The 21367-nt window shown below is 41.6% G+C and overlaps 1 protein-coding gene across 1 annotated transcript in view; it reads right to left on the bottom strand.

Annotated features, from left to right (window-relative positions):
• The window catches only part of PLD5 (phospholipase D family member 5), a 316875-nt gene extending 302275 nt beyond the window's left edge, over nucleotides 1-14600 (bottom strand). Inside the window, exon 1 of the mRNA XM_040967871.1 lies at nucleotides 14412-14600. Within this exon, the coding sequence (XP_040823805.1) occupies nucleotides 14412-14600 (189 nt within the window). The remainder of the gene's footprint in view (nucleotides 1-14411) is intronic.
• Between the last annotated feature and the right edge of the window lie 6767 nt (nucleotides 14601-21367).

Here is a 21367-nt window from a genome sequence, read left to right as displayed (position 1 = left end):
CCTCTTGCTAACTCTCCATAGCTAACCAGAAAGCAAGCACAGGCACCGCCTCTAAAAAGGCTTTTTTAAAGCATGTATTTTAAAAGGCTCATATTTATGAAGGATAGAATTACACAATCAAATGTTCAAACTGACTAATGGTAATCAAGACTACTAATTTTTAAATACTTAATAGAATATAGTAAAACATAGAATATTGCTAAAGATAGTACTTCACCATTAAAAAGGAGACAGAAGATCAAATCCTCTCTTCTGGCCCTTGAATTTTTTTTTTTTAAGGAAGATATGTTCTATGACATGGTTGATGTTATTTCAGCACCTGAGGATACAAGCTGGGGTACAGAGAATGAAGCTGCAAAGAACATGGGGACCTTAACCATGTGAAGTTGCAGAAATAACTGATTCTTCCCATTTGTGTGGTCTAATTACACCAGACTTCAGGGTTTTGTCAAAAGCAACTGGTCGATTTTTCTTTATTTGCTCTTGGGGCTTTCCCAAATTGATAAAAATAATGGTGATGATGGGCAAGCATGAGCGTCAACTAGCATCATGCGAGGCTCAACTTCTCCAATGGCAGGAGACTGTACCTTCTAGGACTCTGATCTTCAGAGTATATGAAGGCATCACCAACCTTAAACAGAACCAAAACAGTTTTTCAATTTAATCTTTAATCACAGAGCACGTATCAACATGCTGCTCTTTTGCATTTACAGTCTCCATCCATGAAGGCGTTTCTTAAATTGTGACATCTAAAATGAAATAACTGTATGGCTTATATGACATGTATGTTAATTTACATGTATTTTAAAGATTTATAACTGCAAGAAACTCACTTTGAATATTTAGGTCAAAGGTGTTTTCTCTCTACATGAAACATGATTTTTCCCATGAAGTCCTTTTTAAAACAAGTTTCTCCAGTCATTTTGATTTTTAAAGTTTCTAGAAAATCATCATGTCTGAATTATAGAGCAATACATACAACTGAGTACTTGGAATAGTAGCAGTAAAATGAAATTGATGTGTTGAAGCTGCTGTTTTCATTGGATTCTAAAGATGAGGGAACAATGAAGAAATAGGTTGATGTGTAACGGGAAGGCTTAGTTTATCATGAAGAGGTTTCTAAACAAAGACACATTTCTTTGTGTTAACTGAGTATTGACATATTAAAATTACATATATTTATTTATGTGATACACACAGAAGCATATGATAGCATTATTCCTAATTGCTACATTATGGAATCATTAATAATTTTTTTAAAAGGTTGCATTTCTAAAGTAGTGCTGTGATGGGGACACTTCCTTCCTTTATTGCTTTAATATATCCCACTGACATCACGCCAGGTTCTACAACATCACACTTGTGCTTAAGTTCCATACAATGGGCCAGAGAAAAGGACAGCTACCATGGCAGCTGTGAATTAAATATAGCATCATTGGCGCTCAAGATGAAAGACAAGGGCTGACCCCCAGGTGCCCAACGAGCTTGGGGGTGATGGATTCGGGGATTCTCTCTGCAGTTATGCTGCCCAGTCACGTCCCCATGAAGACCAACCTGACTGTTGAGAAGTCATTACCTTCCTCACCCTGTGCCACCAGCTTCTCTAAATCAGAAGGATGGTGTAATAAAAGCAAATACAAGCACAAGTGTAAGAGCTGGAAATGAAAAGAAATAGAAGCATTCATAAAGACCAATAAACATAAAGCAAATAAATCGCACCTGCTGGAGACAATAAACATGTTTCCATTTTTCTCTTGGGAAACTGGGAGGATGCTGTAGTCATTCATAAAAGGAAGTAAAATTCTGGTGCATACCAGAATCATTTGCTCAACAAATGAAATGTGGCAAGTATTTACATACAGAGGTTTTGTTTTGTTTTGTTTTGTTTTCATATCATTTGAAAGGCAGAATCAAACAGAAAGAAGGGACAGAAACAAGAGAGCATGAATGACAGATTTTCTATCCACTGGTTCGCCTTCCCATGGCTGCAACAGTGGAGCTAAGCCTATCTGAAGCCAGAGCCTCTTTCAGGTCTCCTGGGTGGGTACAGGACCTCAAACAATGAAGCCATTCTCTGTTGCTTTCCTAGGCCATATTCAGGGAGTCACATTAGAAGTAAAGCAAGAGGCCCCCTCACCTTGCATGTACCAGGAGCCCAGATGAGTGCCAGTTCATGTCCCTGCTGCTCCATTTTCCATCCAGCTCCCTGCTTGTGACCTGGGAAAGCAGTAGAGGATGGCCCAAAGCCTTGGAACCCTGTACCACGCAGGAGACCCAGGAGGTGGTGTTGGCTCCTGGCTCCTGGTTTTGGATTAGCTCTGACCAGTGCAGCCACTTGAGAGTGAACTGGTAGACAGAAGATCTTTCTGTCTCTTATCTCTGTAAATCTGCCTTTCCAATAAAGATATATAAATTCTTAAATATATATATATATATCAGTATAGTAGCCAGTACACCAACTGGTACCCATAAGGAATGCCAATAAAGCAGGAAGAGGATTAGCCAACTGAGTACAATGCCAGCTTCTACATACATTGATGCTTTCTCTAGCAGGTTAAGAGTCCTCTATTCCTCACTATATATAGAATAAATGAATTTTGATGAAGATAGGGCCAATGTATATCTTATTGAAGTATAGCTAAGAAATTAACTCTAAATCACGTGTTATCTATTCTCTGTTTAGAGATCCTTAAGTATGAATACAACCAAACTGTAATTCTCTCATTTCACTGAACTATCCACATCTGCTGCCCATGAAGGTGTCACTCAAGGAAGAAGTTGAGGGATTCAGTTGCAAGCAAGAGAATGGGACACAGGTCTGAACCCATGACAACTGGGCTGACTTTAGGTCCCCTGGGGAGATACAAAGAGGAGGAGAAATAACGATTTTCCCTGAAAGGAAACTGATTCCCAAAGGGAGAACAGGACATCAGGATATGCCCCCAGACCGTAGAGGAGAGGGGAAATTGCCAGAGATACAATTCCTATCCTTCAAGTTCCAATGCTCCAAAGTCAAAGCTGTAGGAAGAAACAGGGGGATCAACCATAAAAATGCTGCACTTCACAGAAAACATTGGGAGCACTGAACTCACTACCCATTCTATCACAAAAGCAAGACATCAGCGTGAGGCTCACTTCTACTAGGTGGGAAGAAGGTCCTGCTGACTTAGAAGAGCAGCTTCAGGGCATCAGCACAGTTCTGCCTCAAATAAGCACAGCAAATGAACAAACACCATCCTCAGCATCACCCCAGTTTCAGCATCCCCAAACACCCTTGAAGCCAAGAGACAGCATTACTGGAACAAAGGGTGATCGCAACGCAAGCCATCATCCTTGGGAGCAGCAAGGGACCATGCCATGCATGGAAGGTCATTCAGCAGCAGCAGGAAGAGTGCCCTTGGCAAGGACAACATTCCCCAGACAAGAGACTCTCTCTCTCTGGGACTCATTATCTTTTTCAGCCATTTAAGTCATTTAGAAGAGGGATCTTCAACAAAGCTAATGTCTAGAAATTCTTTTGATCCCTGATCACTACAAATCTAGACACTCAGAAAATGTTGTTTCTGGCTAAGAAGAGCTGAAGAACCAGTAGGCCATTGGCATTGGAGAATTTAAAATATTTTAACAAGCAGCCCTAGTATTCAATGTAGTAAAGTACAAAATTTCAAGGCACAGATCTGAATCATGGGTGTTGAGCAGAAGTGACTAACTAGCTAGTCATACTCCTCTATATTTCAATGGAACTTTGCCACAACATCTGACTGTTTTTTTTAGGAAGATGCCGTGCTTGATAGAATGACAATCTTTTTAAACAGTGACAGTCAAGAGAGCACTTAATTTTCCATATGGATATCCACACTTTGTTGATGACTACCTTGAAATGTAGAAGTCAATCCTAATGCAAGGATAAATCCACTTACCTCGTATTTATTTTCTATTCAAATTGACAACTAATCTTAGAATTATCTGACAAAGATTATATTAAGTCACTTTCTATAACAAGTTTCTCGGCTAAGACAACACAGCTATAAACACACTCTGCTATTAGAATGGAAATGTCTATGGATTAGTCACACAAACACTGACTCCACAGCTGATCCTACATCCCACTTACCTGTTGTGTTTTCAAGCAGACACATTCAGCAATAGAAGAGGTGGCAGGCTAGAGATCAGCCTACTTAGTTTAGTAGGAATTAAACGTAATGGATGCTTTTAGTCTTTCTCCATAAAAGATTTTTTCTTCTAACTAATTTTATCAGTGAACACATTCTTTCCAAAGGTCAAAAAGTCTATTCAAATAACTTGTCATCAGAGATTTCTAGGATAAAGAAATATGTTCATTCTCATAAAATTTTCATTAGCGGACAACATGAAAACAATCTAGTGTGCCTGTTAAAGCCCCTCATCAGAATCCCATATCCTTTCACATCGGGGGAAGAAACGCAATCTTTCTGAAAGATAAATTTAACTTCTTCCTAAACTAGGAATTGCTGAATGTGGGGACCTGGGACTTAACATCACACTTTCAAATGTGAAAAGGGAAAATAGTGAGCTGATAGTGGAGAAACCTGGGAAATGCCATTTAACCAAGAAATCAGCATCCTAATCTGATCATACACAACCAGGCAAAGCAAAAAGTAAGCAATAGTCTATAAAATACTTCCCCAACATGCTTTAAAATGGCATAACCCATTAGGAAAGGTTGAGAAACTGTCACAAACCTAGGTGCCTGAGAAGACACGGCATTGAAATATAATGTGGTATTCTGGATAGGAAATGATCGTACTACCCTTTATAACTGTTCCGTAAATCCAGAGTTACTCTGAAGTAAAAGTGTATACAGACTTTTAGTATGAAGTGCACATTGTCACTAACAAAAGCAAGAAGACTTAGGGAATGAAAGAGGCTTGAAAACTTTCAGGTCAGGAAGTCTTTGGAGCTTTTTAATGATCAAGACTGGCAGGTCTTAGAGGGGATTTTGGCAGTTTTGACACATGCTCTGCTGTAGAATGTTTTCAAGTCTGATCAAGTGTGAGCAGGGCAGCAGCTACATCATGAACCAGCATATTTAGGCAGTAAGTCAGATCAAAGTACTCCAGGAAAATACTGTTCTCTTCTTGACTGGTAAAACAGATGCACAAAAATTTTTTAAAAAGGTCCACTATAAACAATAGCATTAGATTATTATGTTGGACTAGGTCACCAAAGTGGCTGCAAAACCTCCAATTCTCAAGTAATTTAAAAAATAATCAATGGACACTCAACCTATAGAATTGCTTAGACACATTCTTTAAGATTTATTTACTTTTACAGGAAAGGCAGATATACAGAGAGGAGAGACAGAGAGGAAGATCTTCCGTCGGAAGGTTCACTCCCCAAGTGGCCGCAACGGCTGGAGCTGAGTCAGTCCAAAGCTAGGAGCCAGGAGCTCTGCTGGGTCTCCCACACGGGTGCAGGGTCCCAAGGCTTTGGGCTGTCTTCAACTGCTTTCCCAGGCCACAAGCAGGGAGCTGGATGGGAAGCATGGCTGCAGGATTAGAACCGGCACCCATATGAGATGCAGGTGCGTGCAAGGAGAGGACTTTAACCACTACTTTATTGCGCCGGGCCCTAGACACACTGTTGTTTGCTGTCATTTCCATCTGACAGCCACAGCTCTGGGAATGTTTTTTTGATGGTTTCTCATGACACGTCTTTCTTTTTTCTTTTTCTCTGGTTTCTTATTGCGTTTAACATGCACAGCATATATTTCACAAGTAGCATAGGTCACCTTATCTTTTTCACTCTAGTGCATACGTCCTGCTTCACTGAACACATACATATTCATTAATTCATTCCCTTACCCTTTCAATAGTCAAATTAATCAATATAGAATGCTTATAAGGTACTATGCCGGGAATAAAGAGAACAATGATTGGAATAGGACACTATGGTTGAATTCAAGCTTTACATTAAAGGCAACAATCCGGCAATTAAAAAAAAATGTGCTCATATTGTTAGAGGACCAAGTAAGAGGGATGACACACAAGCTTTAGGTTTAGAAGTATTGACATGACAGTTGAGTTTTGCAGAAAACTAGATGATAAATAACCTGAGTTTATAGGCCAATCATAAACATTTGAATCTTAAAAGCCCTGAAGCTCAGCTCACTGCGGAAGCAAGCATCAGAATGCTTGTTAATTACAACAATCATAACATGGACCAAGACAACAGCAATAGCTTGAGTTCAAAATGCAAAGATGAATAGAGCAGAATTTCAATTCTCAAAGGGATTTCCAAATATTCCTTGTTCGTACTATATCAATCATAACAGTCATAGTTTCTGGCACATCTGTGACACTCAATAAGCATCAATTGATTGAATAAACTTGTCATATTCCCCACATCCAATCTAGTGTCCAGTCCTACATACTCTGATTTCAAAACACTTCTTGCATTTATGTTTCATCATTTTTCCTACTTCCATCACCTTATAACATCCTAGGCAATAGCGACAGGCACCACATTGACATTTTTCTCCCCACTTCAATGCTCTTGTTCTTCAACACTGCCTGATATCATCAGTTATACTGAAACCTGGACTTTCCAAATAACATACCCAGTCAAATGTCTGCTTCTTGCTTAAGGAATAAAGCCTGGCATCTCCAAAATCCTCAGTCTCCCTCAATAGGAAGTTCAAGTTGAATTTATTAAAGAAGGAGTAATCCAGCGAAGGAGTTGTTCATTTATAACACAGTAGAATGTGTGCAGAAGAATAACATGGAAGGTGCCTAAAACAGCTGGCAAAGGGAGGAGAGAAAAAGATTGAGGAGCCATCTAGAAAGATGACAGCAGTTGTCACCTACATTGAGACAAATGTGACAGTGGGAGTCATGGCCCAAGGCTTATGGGGCAGAAAGAAGATGGAGAAGCAGAGACTCCAAGGAGCCGGAGACAAGCAATAACCATAATGAAGGACACTACACACTTCCCTAAAACTGCAAAGTCTCACTGAAATAAGAGATAAAGTATGCACATCTTAAGGATACAGTTCTGTAAATATTTACTATGCAACCATCACTTAAAATATGTGATAGAGAATGACTGGTTTCCTAGAAACCCTCTCCTGCCCTTTTTACCTTTAGCAGTAAGCACTTTGAGTTCTAGCTCCATAATTTAGTTTTGACTACTTTTTCCACATAAATGGAATCATTCTATTTGTCCTCTCTGACTCATTACTGTGTTTGCAAGAGTCACACACATTACTGCACACATTATTGCATGCAATAGAGAAGCAGATGTAAGCTTTAGATAACTGTTTCATGTTACATTGCACTGTCCAACTGTGGTTGGATATTCTGTCTGCATTCTATTGGGAACTGCTGGAAAAAAATTCAATAAACACTTGCATTTGTGTCTTTGATACATGTACTTGTTTAACAGACACACAGAATCTGAATGGCTGGGTCCTAGGTGCCTACTTTCATTTAGCAAATTACAGTTTCCTAGAGCAGCTCCATGAACTATAGTCCTTCCAGAATCTACAACAGCCATCTATGTTTCCATTTCTATCAACACTCAGTTCAGTCATTTTCACTTCAGCTATTCTGGGGACTGTATGGTCTGATTTGGTTTAACTTGCAATTCCATGACAACTGATACCTTGCCAGGCACGCGATAACACTGGGATGTTATCCTGTTCTGAAAAGTTCCTGTTCAACTGTCCGACTGGCTTTTCTAGTGGGCCATGATAATCTTACTGATTTGTAGATGTTCTTCATATTTTCTGGATAACAATCTGTCATAGTGGACAGAAGTGGTATTGCTTAACTGTGTGACTTGCGCTTACCCCTTCAGTGGGACTGTTTAGACAAACAGTATTCAAATTTAACACAGTCTACTTTAAAATGTATTATTTCACCACTTCTGCTTTTTAGAACTTTCCTAGTCCAAGCTCATTCATATTATTTTCTTCAATATACTATTTCATCAGTTTAATTTCTGAACCACATTTTTTAAAGATTTATTTTTTTTTTTATTGGAAAGGCAGGTATACAGAGAGAAGGAGAGACAGCGAGGAAGGTCTTCCGTCCGATGGTTCACGCCCCAAGCAGCTGCAATGGCTGGAGCTGAGCCAATCTGAAACCAAGAGTCAGGTGCTCTTCCAGGTCTCACATGTGGATACAGGGTCCCAAGGCTTTGGGCTGTCTTCAACTGCTTTCCCAGGCCACAAGCAGGGAGCTGGATGGGATATGGGGCTGCCAGGATTAGAATTGGTGCCCATATGAGATCCTGGCACTTTCAAGGCAAGGACTTTAGCAGCTACTACTCTATCACACTGAGCCTGCTGAACCATTTAACTGGTTTTTGTGGATGATGTAAAAGTGAAATCAAGATCCACTTTTTTTCCTTAGATACAATGTATATGAGCAAAATTGAAATTTTGGGAGTTGATTAAAGTCCTTGTCTATACTCCTGAGGAACATTTTTTTTTCTTTTTAAATGATTGGTCTTATTCATTTGAAAGAGGACAGACAAACACATAGTTCTTCCATTTGCTGATACATGGCACAGATGGTTCCAGTGGCCAGGGTACACCAGACCAAAGCCAGGAACTTCTGGCCTCCTACATGGATGCAGGTGTCCAAGCACTTGAGCCATCTTCCACTGTTTTCCCAAATGCATTAGCAGGAAGTTGGATGGGAAATGGAGCAGATTGGACTCAAACTGGTACCCATATGGGATTGCTGAAATTAACAGGCAGTGGCTTTATATGCTATACCACACATCCCAAGATTCACTTTTAATATACACAGCTGATCTTGCTTTACTTTCTTTGAAGGCTATCTTTCTCTCTCTGCACTTCAGTGTTATTTTTGTCATGAATCAAGTACCTATACAAAAGAAACCAGTCTCAGCACCCTCTAGTCTGTTAACTGATTTGTTTATCTTTATGTCAATACCACACTGCTTTTACTATTTTGATTTTAGGGAAAAAATTGGGGTCCCAAAGCAGTCATGTAGTATTGTCATTCTTTAGTCTTATCCCAGCAATTCTTTGCACTTTGCATTACCACATAAATTTTAGAATCATTTTTCAATGCACAAATTTGTTGATATCAAAGTTATATCTACTCTATAGATGAATCTGGAGATGGATAAAAAAAGGTTTTATCAACTTTTGTGAGATTTATTCCAAGTATTTGACACTGATACACCATTATAACTGCTATTGGTTCTTAGTTTTACATGGTAACTGTTTCATCTAATTTGCATACTGACTCCATTGGCTTCAATAAATATGGTGGCACTAACAACTATATATTAGCTTTTCTTCAATTCTCACATGTATACAACATTTTCTAACAATGATCATTCTAGACAAATGTGCATGATAAAGGTGTAGAAAAAGATATAAATCCAGTATTCTTGATCCTGTCAAGTTAAACATATTAAGTATGTCATAAACTATGATTATGTTAAGTAAGTCACCAAGCCACACTCACCAGAGCTCAAAGCAACTAAAGATCCTTCAGAAGCACCCAGGGTCAACCCTCAGGGCGAGCAGTTCTTTAGTGGGTTACTACGTGTTCACTACGTAGTGACAAATGTAACAATGAACACAATACCAAAACCCATTAGAACTTATGTACAGACATCCAAACTTTGATTTCTTGATCAGTTAGACAAGCAAAGAATCCTGCCTCAGCATAGAGTTTGTCTGTTTTGTTTATCTATAATCCTAGTAAATGTTCACATTCTTAAGTTATGCCAGGCTGTGTACGCTTATCTGCCTGATTCTTAATGGAACGTTTTAAAGATTCATTCCTTTAGGTTGAACTTTGTCTTCTGGTGCTTTGCTGACCTGTTCTGTGGACTATAATACATTCACAGATCTGCTCTGTGGGACACAAATGGCATTACATAATGTGAGCCAAGACCACTGTGACCAAGTGTGCTCTAATCCATTTATTCCCGGCTCATTCTGTGAATTATTCATATCAAGAGGCAGTGTATACTGGCATTTATTTAATCTTCATTGGTAACAAACTCTATTCAAGTTGATGCAAATTCACATGTGGAGAAGAAAATTTTCATGTTTGAGGCATTTACTAAACCAAGATATTATGGTTCACTACAAGTGTGACCTTACAGTTTCTGCCCTTTTACTTTTTACTGACTTTCTCTTCTGCTTTCTCTTGCCATTTTTAAATTGGCTTTCTGAGCCACTTTGCAGGTAAGTGAAATGTCATTTGACTTAATCTTACCAGCCCATAGTAGGATAGAAGGCATAGATTGGGAATGGAGCAAGGTGCAGTATGTAGGATATATACCAGAAGAATCAGCTTCAGAAGGGACAAGCAGCAAGCAAATCAGATCCTCTGGAGCCCAGAGTCATATTTCCCAGACCGGATTGAAAGCCAGATAAAGACACAGTGTAACAGGCCCAGGATACTGAGCTGCCCTTGCTGGCCACAGTAGCTATATTCCAAAGGCTCAGGACAATAATGCAGGCTGTGTTGTGAAAAATACAGGCAATTTTGAGTGTGGAAGCTCTCTGGGTGGCTTCTGAGGGTTGAGCTGGACAACCAGACCACACCTGAGAAGTAATGACAACCAGGTGCTGGGCATTTAACATAGGCCAAACACTGCTCCATGTGCTGGGTTAGTTCTAATCAGCACTGATTGGCAATGTGCTCATTTTCTTTCTGGGCCTTGGTCACCTTTCTCTTTTCTAGTCCTGTCGAAGTGAGTCTTGGCCATGAACCTTTGATCAATAAACATGTAGTATGGATGAATTATTCCTAATGGAAGCATTGAGCCATTTCCCCATTCCCCAACACCCCCTGAAGCAGCCTTGGCAATCAGAAGGGAGACTCCATCAGGCAAGCCAACACAAACTGAGTCCCCAGCCAACCTGCACAGCTGAGAAACATCAGGGAAAAGCACTGAGTGATGCCCCTGACACCTAACAGATGGTCTATCAGAGTCAAAAATCTAAACTCAGGTGTATCTACCCAGAGACAATTATTATTTTAGTAACAGCCAATGAAGTAGTAGAGAAAACAGGGTGTCGCACTGTCACAAATAAAACCAAGAAGCCTCTGTAGTCACACTGGCACAAAACCCTGAAGATGAGCAAAAAAGTGTCTGTCTCTCTCCCTTTCTAAAGGTAAAGTTCAAAAAGGGTACCCAGCACCAAACGACTCCAACTTAATGGTACAATTTCCTCTGGAATTAGCCAAACCCTATTCAATGCCTAGCTTCAAAGTGAGGCAACAAGGATGGATCAGGGACTGGCGGAGTGGCTCCTTAAACCTAGAGGGAACTCCAGACCATAATCCTTCACTTTTACACTAGAACTCAAGTGACTATAGGATCTTGCAGTGAATAAAACTTCTAATTCTATGCTTTCTAAAGCCACAGGCATTTTGAGGAAGGGAAAGATTCTAAGGAACAAAGAGCATTTTTTCACAGTAAGACAACATTCTCCATGTGGCCAAAAAGTTTACTTTGTTCTTGATTTTTCCAAGCGGAGCTGCAAAATTCACAGTGCAGAACATAGCTTCCTCGTGACATCTAACCAAGACACAGGAATAAAAGAATCCCCTACCTACACATAGGTCTCAATAGGCATTCATCTCAAGTACACACCAAGCAATGACAGGAACCCAATGCAAAGATCATTTCAAACAATTCCAGTCCTCAATCGATTCACGTCACTTTTCTCTTGTCCAACCTGGATGCTAGTTCTGTAGTTGTTAAACCAGAAAAGGAGAGAAACTGTGCTCAATTTTACCAAAGAGGGTGGAAATAAATTCTTTCACTGTCATTTTATATCACATTATTGACTTTCAGATTAAGCCATGCCTCTGAAGTCTGGACAGAGTCCACACAATGCCACATTTCATCTCAGGGAATTCCATTATTGTGATGACTGAATACAACTGTCATTTGAAGTCATAACTTATTTATTCCCTTAATACAAGACTGGCTTTAAAAGCACCAGCAAAAGAACTGAGTAGGCTGTTTTTAGGCATATGATCTCTGTCATAATTACTAATTCATTCTTCTAGATAATAAAAAAGTAGTCATCCATTTGATTAAACAGAAGTGTGTTTTCAAGCCATCACATATATCACCTTAGAATCCCTAAGACACGCTCATCCTAGTCCACACAACTTCTGCATCAGAAAGCATCACACAGGTTTGGGATGTTGTTTATACTGCAGTCAGCATTGTAGTGCAACAACACATCAGGTACATTTTTAGGGGGTATTAAATCTCAAATATCACATTTGAATTTGAACTCCCTGCAACCTCCCAGCATATGAAAGATGACACTTTTTAAAAACTAAGTGCTTGGATTCAAATAAAAATTACATTTTTCATAGGAGCTTAATATTTTTCATACCTTAACTCATTGAAAATGCTCATGTTTTTAAAAAGAGAATAGCATGAAAAAAAATTCATCTGAAGAGAAGTTCTTTATCTAGTTGAGAGTAGGTAGAGAGCAAAACATCAGAGAAAAAGCATGTCTTGGGAAATGGCTTTGAGAAAGCAAAACAAATGCTACACTGATTTAAATAACAAATGAGATTGATTTTTTTTTCATGAATGCAAGGCTGTCTCTCAGAACATCTGAGTGAAGGAGATAGCACAGACATTCTGCTTTCAAACAACCAGGTCTGCCTTGCCTCTCGGCCCGGGGGGCACCTAGCATCCTAGGCTGGGTTAGAAAGGTAAGACCTCCACAGCTCACACGGTGGACTTCACACTTTCGATGAAACACCTCAAAGTGAAAAAGCAGCTCAGGGAAACGGGAGCAGCGTCTCTGACTCAGGAAGACATGGAAGGATGCACTATGGGTTTTCAGGAAGAGAATATAGGAAGTAGATCAGCTAAGGGCACAGGCTGCACAGCAGCACCCAGAGCGGAGAACAAAACCGAAGTTGTGCCCTACCTTCATGCTAAGGCCAGACGACTTTTCCTGGTACCCAAATCAGCGACCCAAATCAAGATCCAAATTACACAGATGCTACCTTGTCTTTTTAATAACATCACCAGTCCTTCCACTAATTTTGCAGCATGCATTTTTTTAAAGTATGCTGTTACTTCTCAAGAAAAACAAACAAAAAATACTTGACATCCTAAACATTTCCTTAAGTTACTTCCTGTTTCCTAAGGATCCAAGAGGAGCCTTTTGATATTAGCAAACGACTCATTACACACAAGCCAGAGCTGGCTATCCAACTTAAAGCTTTAAAATGCAGCTTTCAGTGACTTAATAAGACTCCCATATTGCCCCCATCCCCCCGCCAGAAAAAAAAAAGGGGGGCGCAGAGAGCTCCTTTCACATCCTGATAAACAGCTCTCAGCAAGCTTCTGATTGGGAAGCCTGTAAGCGTTGCAAAGCCCAGGTGAGGAGCTTGGGGGAAGCGGGTAGAGGAGGGGAGGCGGGACAGATGAGACTCAGGTGTAGCTGTAGGAGACCCGTGCGTTCCAGGAGTTCGCGGTCTTAGCATCCATTGCGACCCAATATGAGGAAACCTCATTCCATTAACAGCCTCAACCTGGGCTGTGCAGCGCTGGGGGGAAGAAACAGCATTTTCCCCACAGCTAACCTGTGCTTCGCTCTTGACATGGTTCTCTTAGATTCACTGTAACACCTGGTGGAGGAAGGTGCTGCAGGGTTACATTTGAAACTGTGGAGCAACTAAAGCACCCCCCTTTTAAAGGACATTTTCCTTGGCGGAATGCATAGCAAGCCTTAGAGGCTCAAGCCCAGGACCAGTACTGCCTGGCTTGCTAGAAGCCGTACTTTGCTGGAGCGCAGGTTCCAACTATCCCCAGGGTTCCACGCTCCAGGGCCGCAGGTGTTAACGGCGCAGAAACAACCAGCTCCCTCTCCCCCTTTTCCTCTCCTTGAAACGCACAAATCTCTCCCTAGTTGGGCTCAGGCGGAGAGAGCGAAGATCCCCAAACTGCTCGTCCCAGCGGACACCCGGCAGAAAACTAGTTTGTGCGTGCACTCACTCCGTCTTGGTGGCTAGCGACAACTTTAGGGTTTCGGTAATTTGTCAATTTCCCGACTGGGTTAAATTCGCCCCGCATGCCGAGACACTGGCAAACGACTCCCTAAAACCTGCTACTGTGCAGCACCGAGTTGTTCGTAATTACGCTCGTAGCACCTCCACTTCTTGCTCAACCCACCGGTGTACCCCAGAAACACAGTATAGCGAGTAGCCTGTCCTAAAGTGCAGCGGCCAGGCAGAGCCCGAGCGGGAACTTCCCCCCAGCCCGTTCCGACAGACCGGTCACTGAAACAAGACAGTGCCCAACGAGGACCCCCCGGCCAGGACAGGGGACCCACACGCCCCCACCCTGCCCCCCTGCGCGCGCCGAGGCCCCAGGGAGCCAGTCACCCTTACGTGTTCCAGCTTGTCTTTCCTCCGAAGCCAGACGCTGGCGCTGTAGTCCTGCTGCTTGACGCTGCTATAGAAGTTCGCGCCCACTCGGGTCAGGCTCGGTGAAGGCTCCTTGGGGCGGCTTTTGAGCCTCATCTGCTCGAAGCCCTCGTGGGGGGAGGCCGAGAGCCACTCGTGCTGCCGGATCTCCATCCTGACATGACCGGGCGGCGGCCAGCGCGCAGCGGGCTCGGGACGCGCGCCGGGGCGCCGGGGGGCGAGCGAGGGGGAGGCCCGGAGCGGGCGCTGCAGAAGAAGCCGGCGAAGGAACGAGCGGGCACGAGGAGCGCGCTGCCGGGCAGGAGGAGGAGGAGGAGAGGGGGTGGGACTCGAGGCAGGCGAGGGGAGGAGCAGCCTGTGCGCGGGCAGGGCCGGCGGCTGCTGCGGTCCGGAGCCGAGGTTCCGCTCGCCGGCTGCCGGCGGCTCCGACTGCTGCCCGCGCCCGGCCCGGGGCGGCGGCGGTGGGTGCGGTGGGCGCGGTGGGTGCCGTGGGAAGGCCGCGGCCCGTTGGCGCAGTGAGGAGCCGCGGCCGCGCCCCGGGCCCCCCGCTGCAGACCCGCCTCTCCCCTGCCGGCTCACCGTCTTCAGGGCGCGTTTGCACCTGAAAGCCACCCAGCCGGTGCAGAAGGGGGCGCCTCTGCAAAAGGAAGCACAGAGCGGACTTCGGAGCCAAATAACTCGGGGAGCCACCCCCGCCCCGTGACCCCGTGGCCTCCCACTGCCCAGCTTCCTGAAAGTTCCCTAACTTCCACCTGCGTACCCTTTCGTGTTGTCCAAAGCATATAAAGCAGACGGGGCCTAATGATCAACCCCCTCCCCTCCAAAATGGCCATGCGGACAGGTGATTTCCCGAGCGGTGCATAAACCACTCTCCCCTGTGCTGCAAGCCCTCCCGGCTGCAGGAGCTGGGCAGGTAGGCATGGTGGGGACTCTCGGCTGCTCAACCCATGCTGCCTACACTGCCCCAAGCCCTTGGACGCCGTGCCCCTCTTCCCCACCCCACCCCCAGGCCGCTCTACGAGGCTGCATCTGAGCTTTGAGCCAAGTCCTTGAGTGCGCAAGGTCTGCAGGTGTTTTCCCTGTTTCTAAGTCCCTGGGGCCAACTTTGACTCTCCCCAAGGATTGTTGTAAATTGTGTCTTCCACTCCCGGGTTCAATCTAAAACAGCTAACCCTGGTGATTATCAAGAATGAGATGGCTTGATGACAAGTCAATGTTAAATGTGGTTCTTCTTCTTCTTTTTTTTTTTTTTTTTGCTATCATTGGAGTTAACATCCCAAAACATTTTCTGGCTTCATCTGAAAACTACACAACTAAGGCTTTCCTGGTGGGTTTAGAAGTTTCGGCAGAGGATGGTACTTTAAAAGCAATACAAGGAATATTTCGGGGAACCATCTAGGCCGAAGGGAACTGGCTAGCCTTTGGCAGACTGGCCCCTCGCCTGTGTGGCTTGAGGGCTGGCTTCAGAAAAAGGAATTCCGGGTTATTATCTGACAAACTTTTACAAGCACAAAGGGTGGGTCCATCTTTTCAGACTCCCTATTTGAGAAGACGGTATTGTAAAAATGGCAGCTGAAAGTACACTGCAAGCAGTCAAGAGGGGAAGGAAACAGCTGCATACAAACACACCATTTCCAGCTCTGCTAGGTTGGCTTCTGTGAGAGCCCAACTGTGGCTCTAACACGTGGATGTACCCTGGGTTGTGGGTTATCTATCACTAAGTGTGCTGGTTATCCTGCAAAGTAAGTGTTACTATCCCACTTTTCAGGCGAGGAGACTGAGGCTCCGGCAAGCCATTTCCTTGAACCAGGTTTAATGAATAACAGTTACAGAATGAACACCATTCATTTCATGGCACAGTGTCTTCTGCTATTTGCTGGCACAATTTGCCCTACTATGCACCCTCTCCATTTTAATGGTGGTAATTCAGTCTTCATAGCTTTGGGCTGCTCCTAAGTATGAATACACAATTGATCTAACTACACACAAGTAGGTGGTCTTGGCGATATGAGTGTTAGCAAAGCCTGGCCTTCCTCAAACGCTGTTTCTGCCTTTTGTTTTACCAGATTATACTGTGAGCACCGGCTACATCCAAACCTTGACATATAATAGATATCCACATCAGAATAATGATGGTGTGTCCTACACTAGAGGAATAGTCAGGTTTTGTTTGTTTACTATACCCAGTTTTTTCATGTGGAAGGTTTTTGTTTGGTTTGTTTGTTTGTTTTACTGCAAAGTCAGATATACAGAGAGGAGGAGAGACAGAAAGGAAGATCTTCCATCCTATGATTCATTCCCCAAGTGACCGCAAAGGTCGGAGCTGAGCTTATCTGAAGCCAGGAGTCAGGAGCGTCTTCCAGGTCTCCCACGCATGTTCGGGGTCCCAACGCTTTGGGCCATCCTCAACTGCTTCCCCAGTCCACAAGCAGGGAGCTGGAAGCAGGGAGCTGGATTGGAAGCGGGGCCACCAGGATTGAACTGGTGCCCCTATGTTACAATAAACCACTGAGATCTACATTGTAACAAATCAGTTTGTTATGATCAAAAATATCAGGCAAAACATACATCCTCCCTTTTTTACAGTTATGCTACTTAGGATGTATTACCAATCTCAGTACATTCAACTAAGCCTGGGCCAGCCTTATTCACAATTTTTTTCCTGTCTGCTTGATTGTTTATATAATGTGGAACTTGCTTACTGACCTTCAAGAGAACATTTGCTATAAAATTGAACCCATTTTTAAATCTATTGTATGAAACCAAAAGATAGTTTTACTGAACCCAGCCAATTATAAGTTAATAGTGCACTAAAATGAGTATTGAATTATGTAAGATTATTGAACTAGCTCCCATAGGACTTCTCCAAATTGTCTTAAGCCTCACATGTCCAAATGCAATACAGGTGTTATGAAATTCTTACTGTCCCATTGGCTTCCTCAGACTTGGGGCCATGCTGATCCAATACTGTCCTCATTTGTGTCTTAGACCTAAGAGTAGCCAGTAAACCAGTGATGAATTAATGTCTGAATGGGTGCTAACACTCTGCAACTTGGATAGTTTTTCCTTATCACCAAGAGTATTAGATTTGACATTGGAATATACAGATTTTATTCCTTCCTCCTTTAATTAGCAGTTATGGTTTTCTTAGATTTTTTTGGATTTCCATAAGCTTCAGATTTGTCTCAGAAGTGAGGAATAAACATTGCCAGCTCAAATGATCACTACAGGAATAAAATAGTATCACACATGGGAAAATATTATAAAAATATAGAATATTGTGTTATTCTTAGCATGTTCCTGAATAATTGTAATGATAAACTATCTTCATCAGTCATATCAATTAATCTTGATTGCTTATAATTATAAAATCATACTCAGCTACATTTCCATCTTGTTAATGTTTACATTTATCACAGAAATATGTTGCCATGGATATTTCATATAATATATTCAAGCTTTATGGAACATTCAGGTGTATATATATATATATATATATAATATCAATAATCAATATCTTGATTTCAAACCTTGACAGAAATCAGTGATTAGGAATTTTTTTAATATTGTCTCAATTATATATTTTGCATGTGCCTTGGACATGTAAAATACTGTTGCTATGAAATACTTAATAAAATTCTCCTGGCTGCTTGCTGAAACTTTCAGCCTCAGGTTTTATGCTCACACAAATTGCCTATGGATACAATATTAATATTTCCTGGTGACTGACCTTCTAATGTAACAACAATATCTAACATTTCTGTATTATTTACATTTGTAGCACATTTTAATTTTTTTATCACACTTGCTTCCTAGAAAAAACTTTCTGAAAATAGTCATGGTGTTTGTGTCTGGCTCCATTTATGGAAAGCAGCTCATGGAGACTGAGTGACCTGCTCAAACCCAAGGAAGCAACAAGAATGCGGTCTCAAAGTCAGGTGCAATGACTGTACACAAAGAACTTTTTTTTAGAATGTCAAATCCAAACTCTCAAAGGAATGTATTTTTCACACGTGCATTTTATGAACTCTTTCTACATTTTATCAGGTATTTACTAATTTTACCAAATTTTCAGGTACTTTCTGATTTATTTATTTTACTTAAAAGCCAGAATTACAGAGAGAAAGAAAGACAGACATCTTCCATCTGCTGGTTCACTCCCCAGATGACTGCCAAAGCTAGAGTTAAGCTGACCTGAGGCTGGGAACCAAAAGCTTACTCTGAGTCTCCCACATGGATGCAGGGATGCAATGATTTGAGCCATCCTTTTCCCCAGGCAAGAAGCAGGAAGCTGAATCAGATGTGGAGCAGTCAGAAATAGAAAGAGCATCTCACAATGGAATGCAGACATCACAGGTAGAGAATTAATTTGTTACACCACAGCATCGACCCCTTTACTAAATTTTATCAAAGACATACTGCTAATAAATAAAACATTTCAATTAATAGGTATTTTCTGACACTGTACATTATGTCCACCCAAATTACCTGAACCTATGCAAAACCACATTAGGGATTAGTGTTGTTGCACAGCTAGTTAATCCTCCATCTGTGATGCTGACAAACTCTATGAGCATTGGTTTGAGGCCTAGCTACTATTCTTCCAATCAAACTCACTACTAATACGCCTGGAAAAAATGACATGCGTGCTTGGGCCTTGCCAAGCATGTGTCAGGGATATCTGGATGGAATTCCTGGCCCAGGCTTTGGCCCAGTCCCAATTGTTACAGCCATTTGGAAAGCGAACCAGTGCACAGAAGATCTATTCCCACACCATCATTCTGCCTTCACTTATCTAAGTAAGCGAATCTTTTTTTTTTTTAAGAACAGCAATAAAACTTTGGCCCAAGAATAACTCTCTTCTTTGTTGCTAAGTAGATCCAACAGCTTAAAATAATGTTACTTTCACAACCACTCAAGCTATTAGAATATTTCTGTAGAAAATTTGAATAATACCACTAGAACAAAATGAAAATAGTCTCAGCTTTAAAATATGTTCTGAAATGATGCATAAGCATTAATATGGTACATTACTCTAAAAAATATCTTTTATGCTATATTATTTTCTTTAGCCAAGAATCTATTGATTAGCTAGAAGATTATAACAAGGATATTTTAAATATGTTAAATTATTAATGAAGTAAATTTATCTGTCTACAAACTTCTTCTGGACTAACAGTTCTTACTTTCTGAGCATCTCTTCTGTGCCAGTCACTGTGCTGGCAGGTGGTAAAAGGTCTATCATTCAATTCTCACAAAGTCTCTTCCAAAAAATTCCCATGTGTGCTGGTCTGTTCCCTGTCGTTAGAATACTACAGATGGGAATTTGTAATAAAAAGAAGTTTTCCTAGCTTACATCTCTGAGAGTGTGAAGCCCATGAACAGAACCGCAGCATCCAGCAAGGGCCTTCATGCCACGTGTTAACTTAGCAGAAGTTCCAGCAAGTGTGTGAAAAAACAGAAAGCTCATACAATAGACTTGCTGGTACAATGAAACATGAAGTCACAAGGCCACTGCTGCAATAGTGACAAGAAGCAATCCACCTCTCATTGGAGTCCTGGCATCATCACAGCATGGGGGAGCAAATTTCCAGTACATGAATTTGAAGAAAGACCTGCAAACCATACTAGGATATTATACAGGAGGAAACAAAGACTCAGAAAGACAACTCACTTGCTCAAGAAATACCAGGAACAAGAGGTGACACTCTGGTTGGAATTCTGGATGACCCAACTCTAAACGCCTTTTTGCAACATTCAAGGTGCCTTTTCAGGCACCTCCAATGGGTTGAGAACCCCAAAATGACCTTGACCAATCCAGAGCATAGTGCTAGGGGTTGAATAGCCCAGATGGTGATACCCTCATAGAGCAAGCTTATATTGTGATACAAAAGTTATAACCTACACAAGGACAACCATATCAGATGACATCAGAGTGTTCCTGAGGATCAGAAACCCTACATCTAGTAACAGCACAGCTGGTGACTGACAGGGGAGACTCAATCAAACAGCTTTACTTAATTGAATCTGTCAAGTTGCTGTGAAATGGTCATAAAGTTTGTCTTTGCAATGAGCTTGGGAATAGATTCATTGTATAAGCAACGATTGTATCGTCTGAGAAGTAAATAAAATATATTTGAAATAGCTAACCAAATAGATTATTACAACTAAAAGCTTCTGGTATGAAACAAAACTATCTTAATTCTTCTAATTTATGGCATAGGTTTATTAATCAGGCGATTGCTTAAACTGTCCATTCATTTGGTCTTTGTGCTCACAGCCTTGTAATTATAACAAAATCTGAAGTATTAATTGAATGAATGCTTCAAATCACTCTGATGGGTGTCTAAGTTCAATTGTTTAAAGCATGCCCAACTCAAGAAGAAAAACTGATAATGCAGTTGCATTCTGATTGTTACTACTTTCCATATTCTTGAGACCGAAATCTAATCTTAAATCAAATAATATGAGAATAATGTATATTTACTATATTTATGCATCCTGAAAAATTGACTTTAACTACAGGCATTATTGGGCATGCCTTTCTTTAACTTTTCGTTCTTTTCAAAAAGCCTGTTACTATGATTGGGAACAATAATACAGAATCAGGTAATGCCATAACGTTATCTAATACTGCTAACGTTTTCTAAGTATCACTCATGCTAAATAAAAATTTTCTGACTCCTTAGAACTTCCATACAGTAGACAATTTTTCTGCAGTAAATCACTTACACAATTATAAATCAATGTGTACTGTCTCAGTGCTTCTCTGAGTTCGCTATTGGTAACTCCTGCCTATTACATACTATCTTTATATGAATGTAACAAGCCCGTTTCCTACCAGAGAAGTTCAAATAGCTCAGAGTTCATCTTTATGCTCACTTGCTGGAGTCTGCCTTCTTAGGTTTTCTGGACCCTCT

Source organism: Ochotona curzoniae, unplaced genomic scaffold, assembly GCF_017591425.1.
Source record: "Ochotona curzoniae isolate NIBS_2020 unplaced genomic scaffold, NIBS_Ocur_1.0 scaffold_4683, whole genome shotgun sequence".
In the NCBI taxonomy this organism is placed as follows: Eukaryota; Metazoa; Chordata; class Mammalia; order Lagomorpha; family Ochotonidae; genus Ochotona; species Ochotona curzoniae.
Note: the sequence above shows the minus strand (reverse complement) of the source record. Positions and strands in the feature narration are given on the sequence as shown.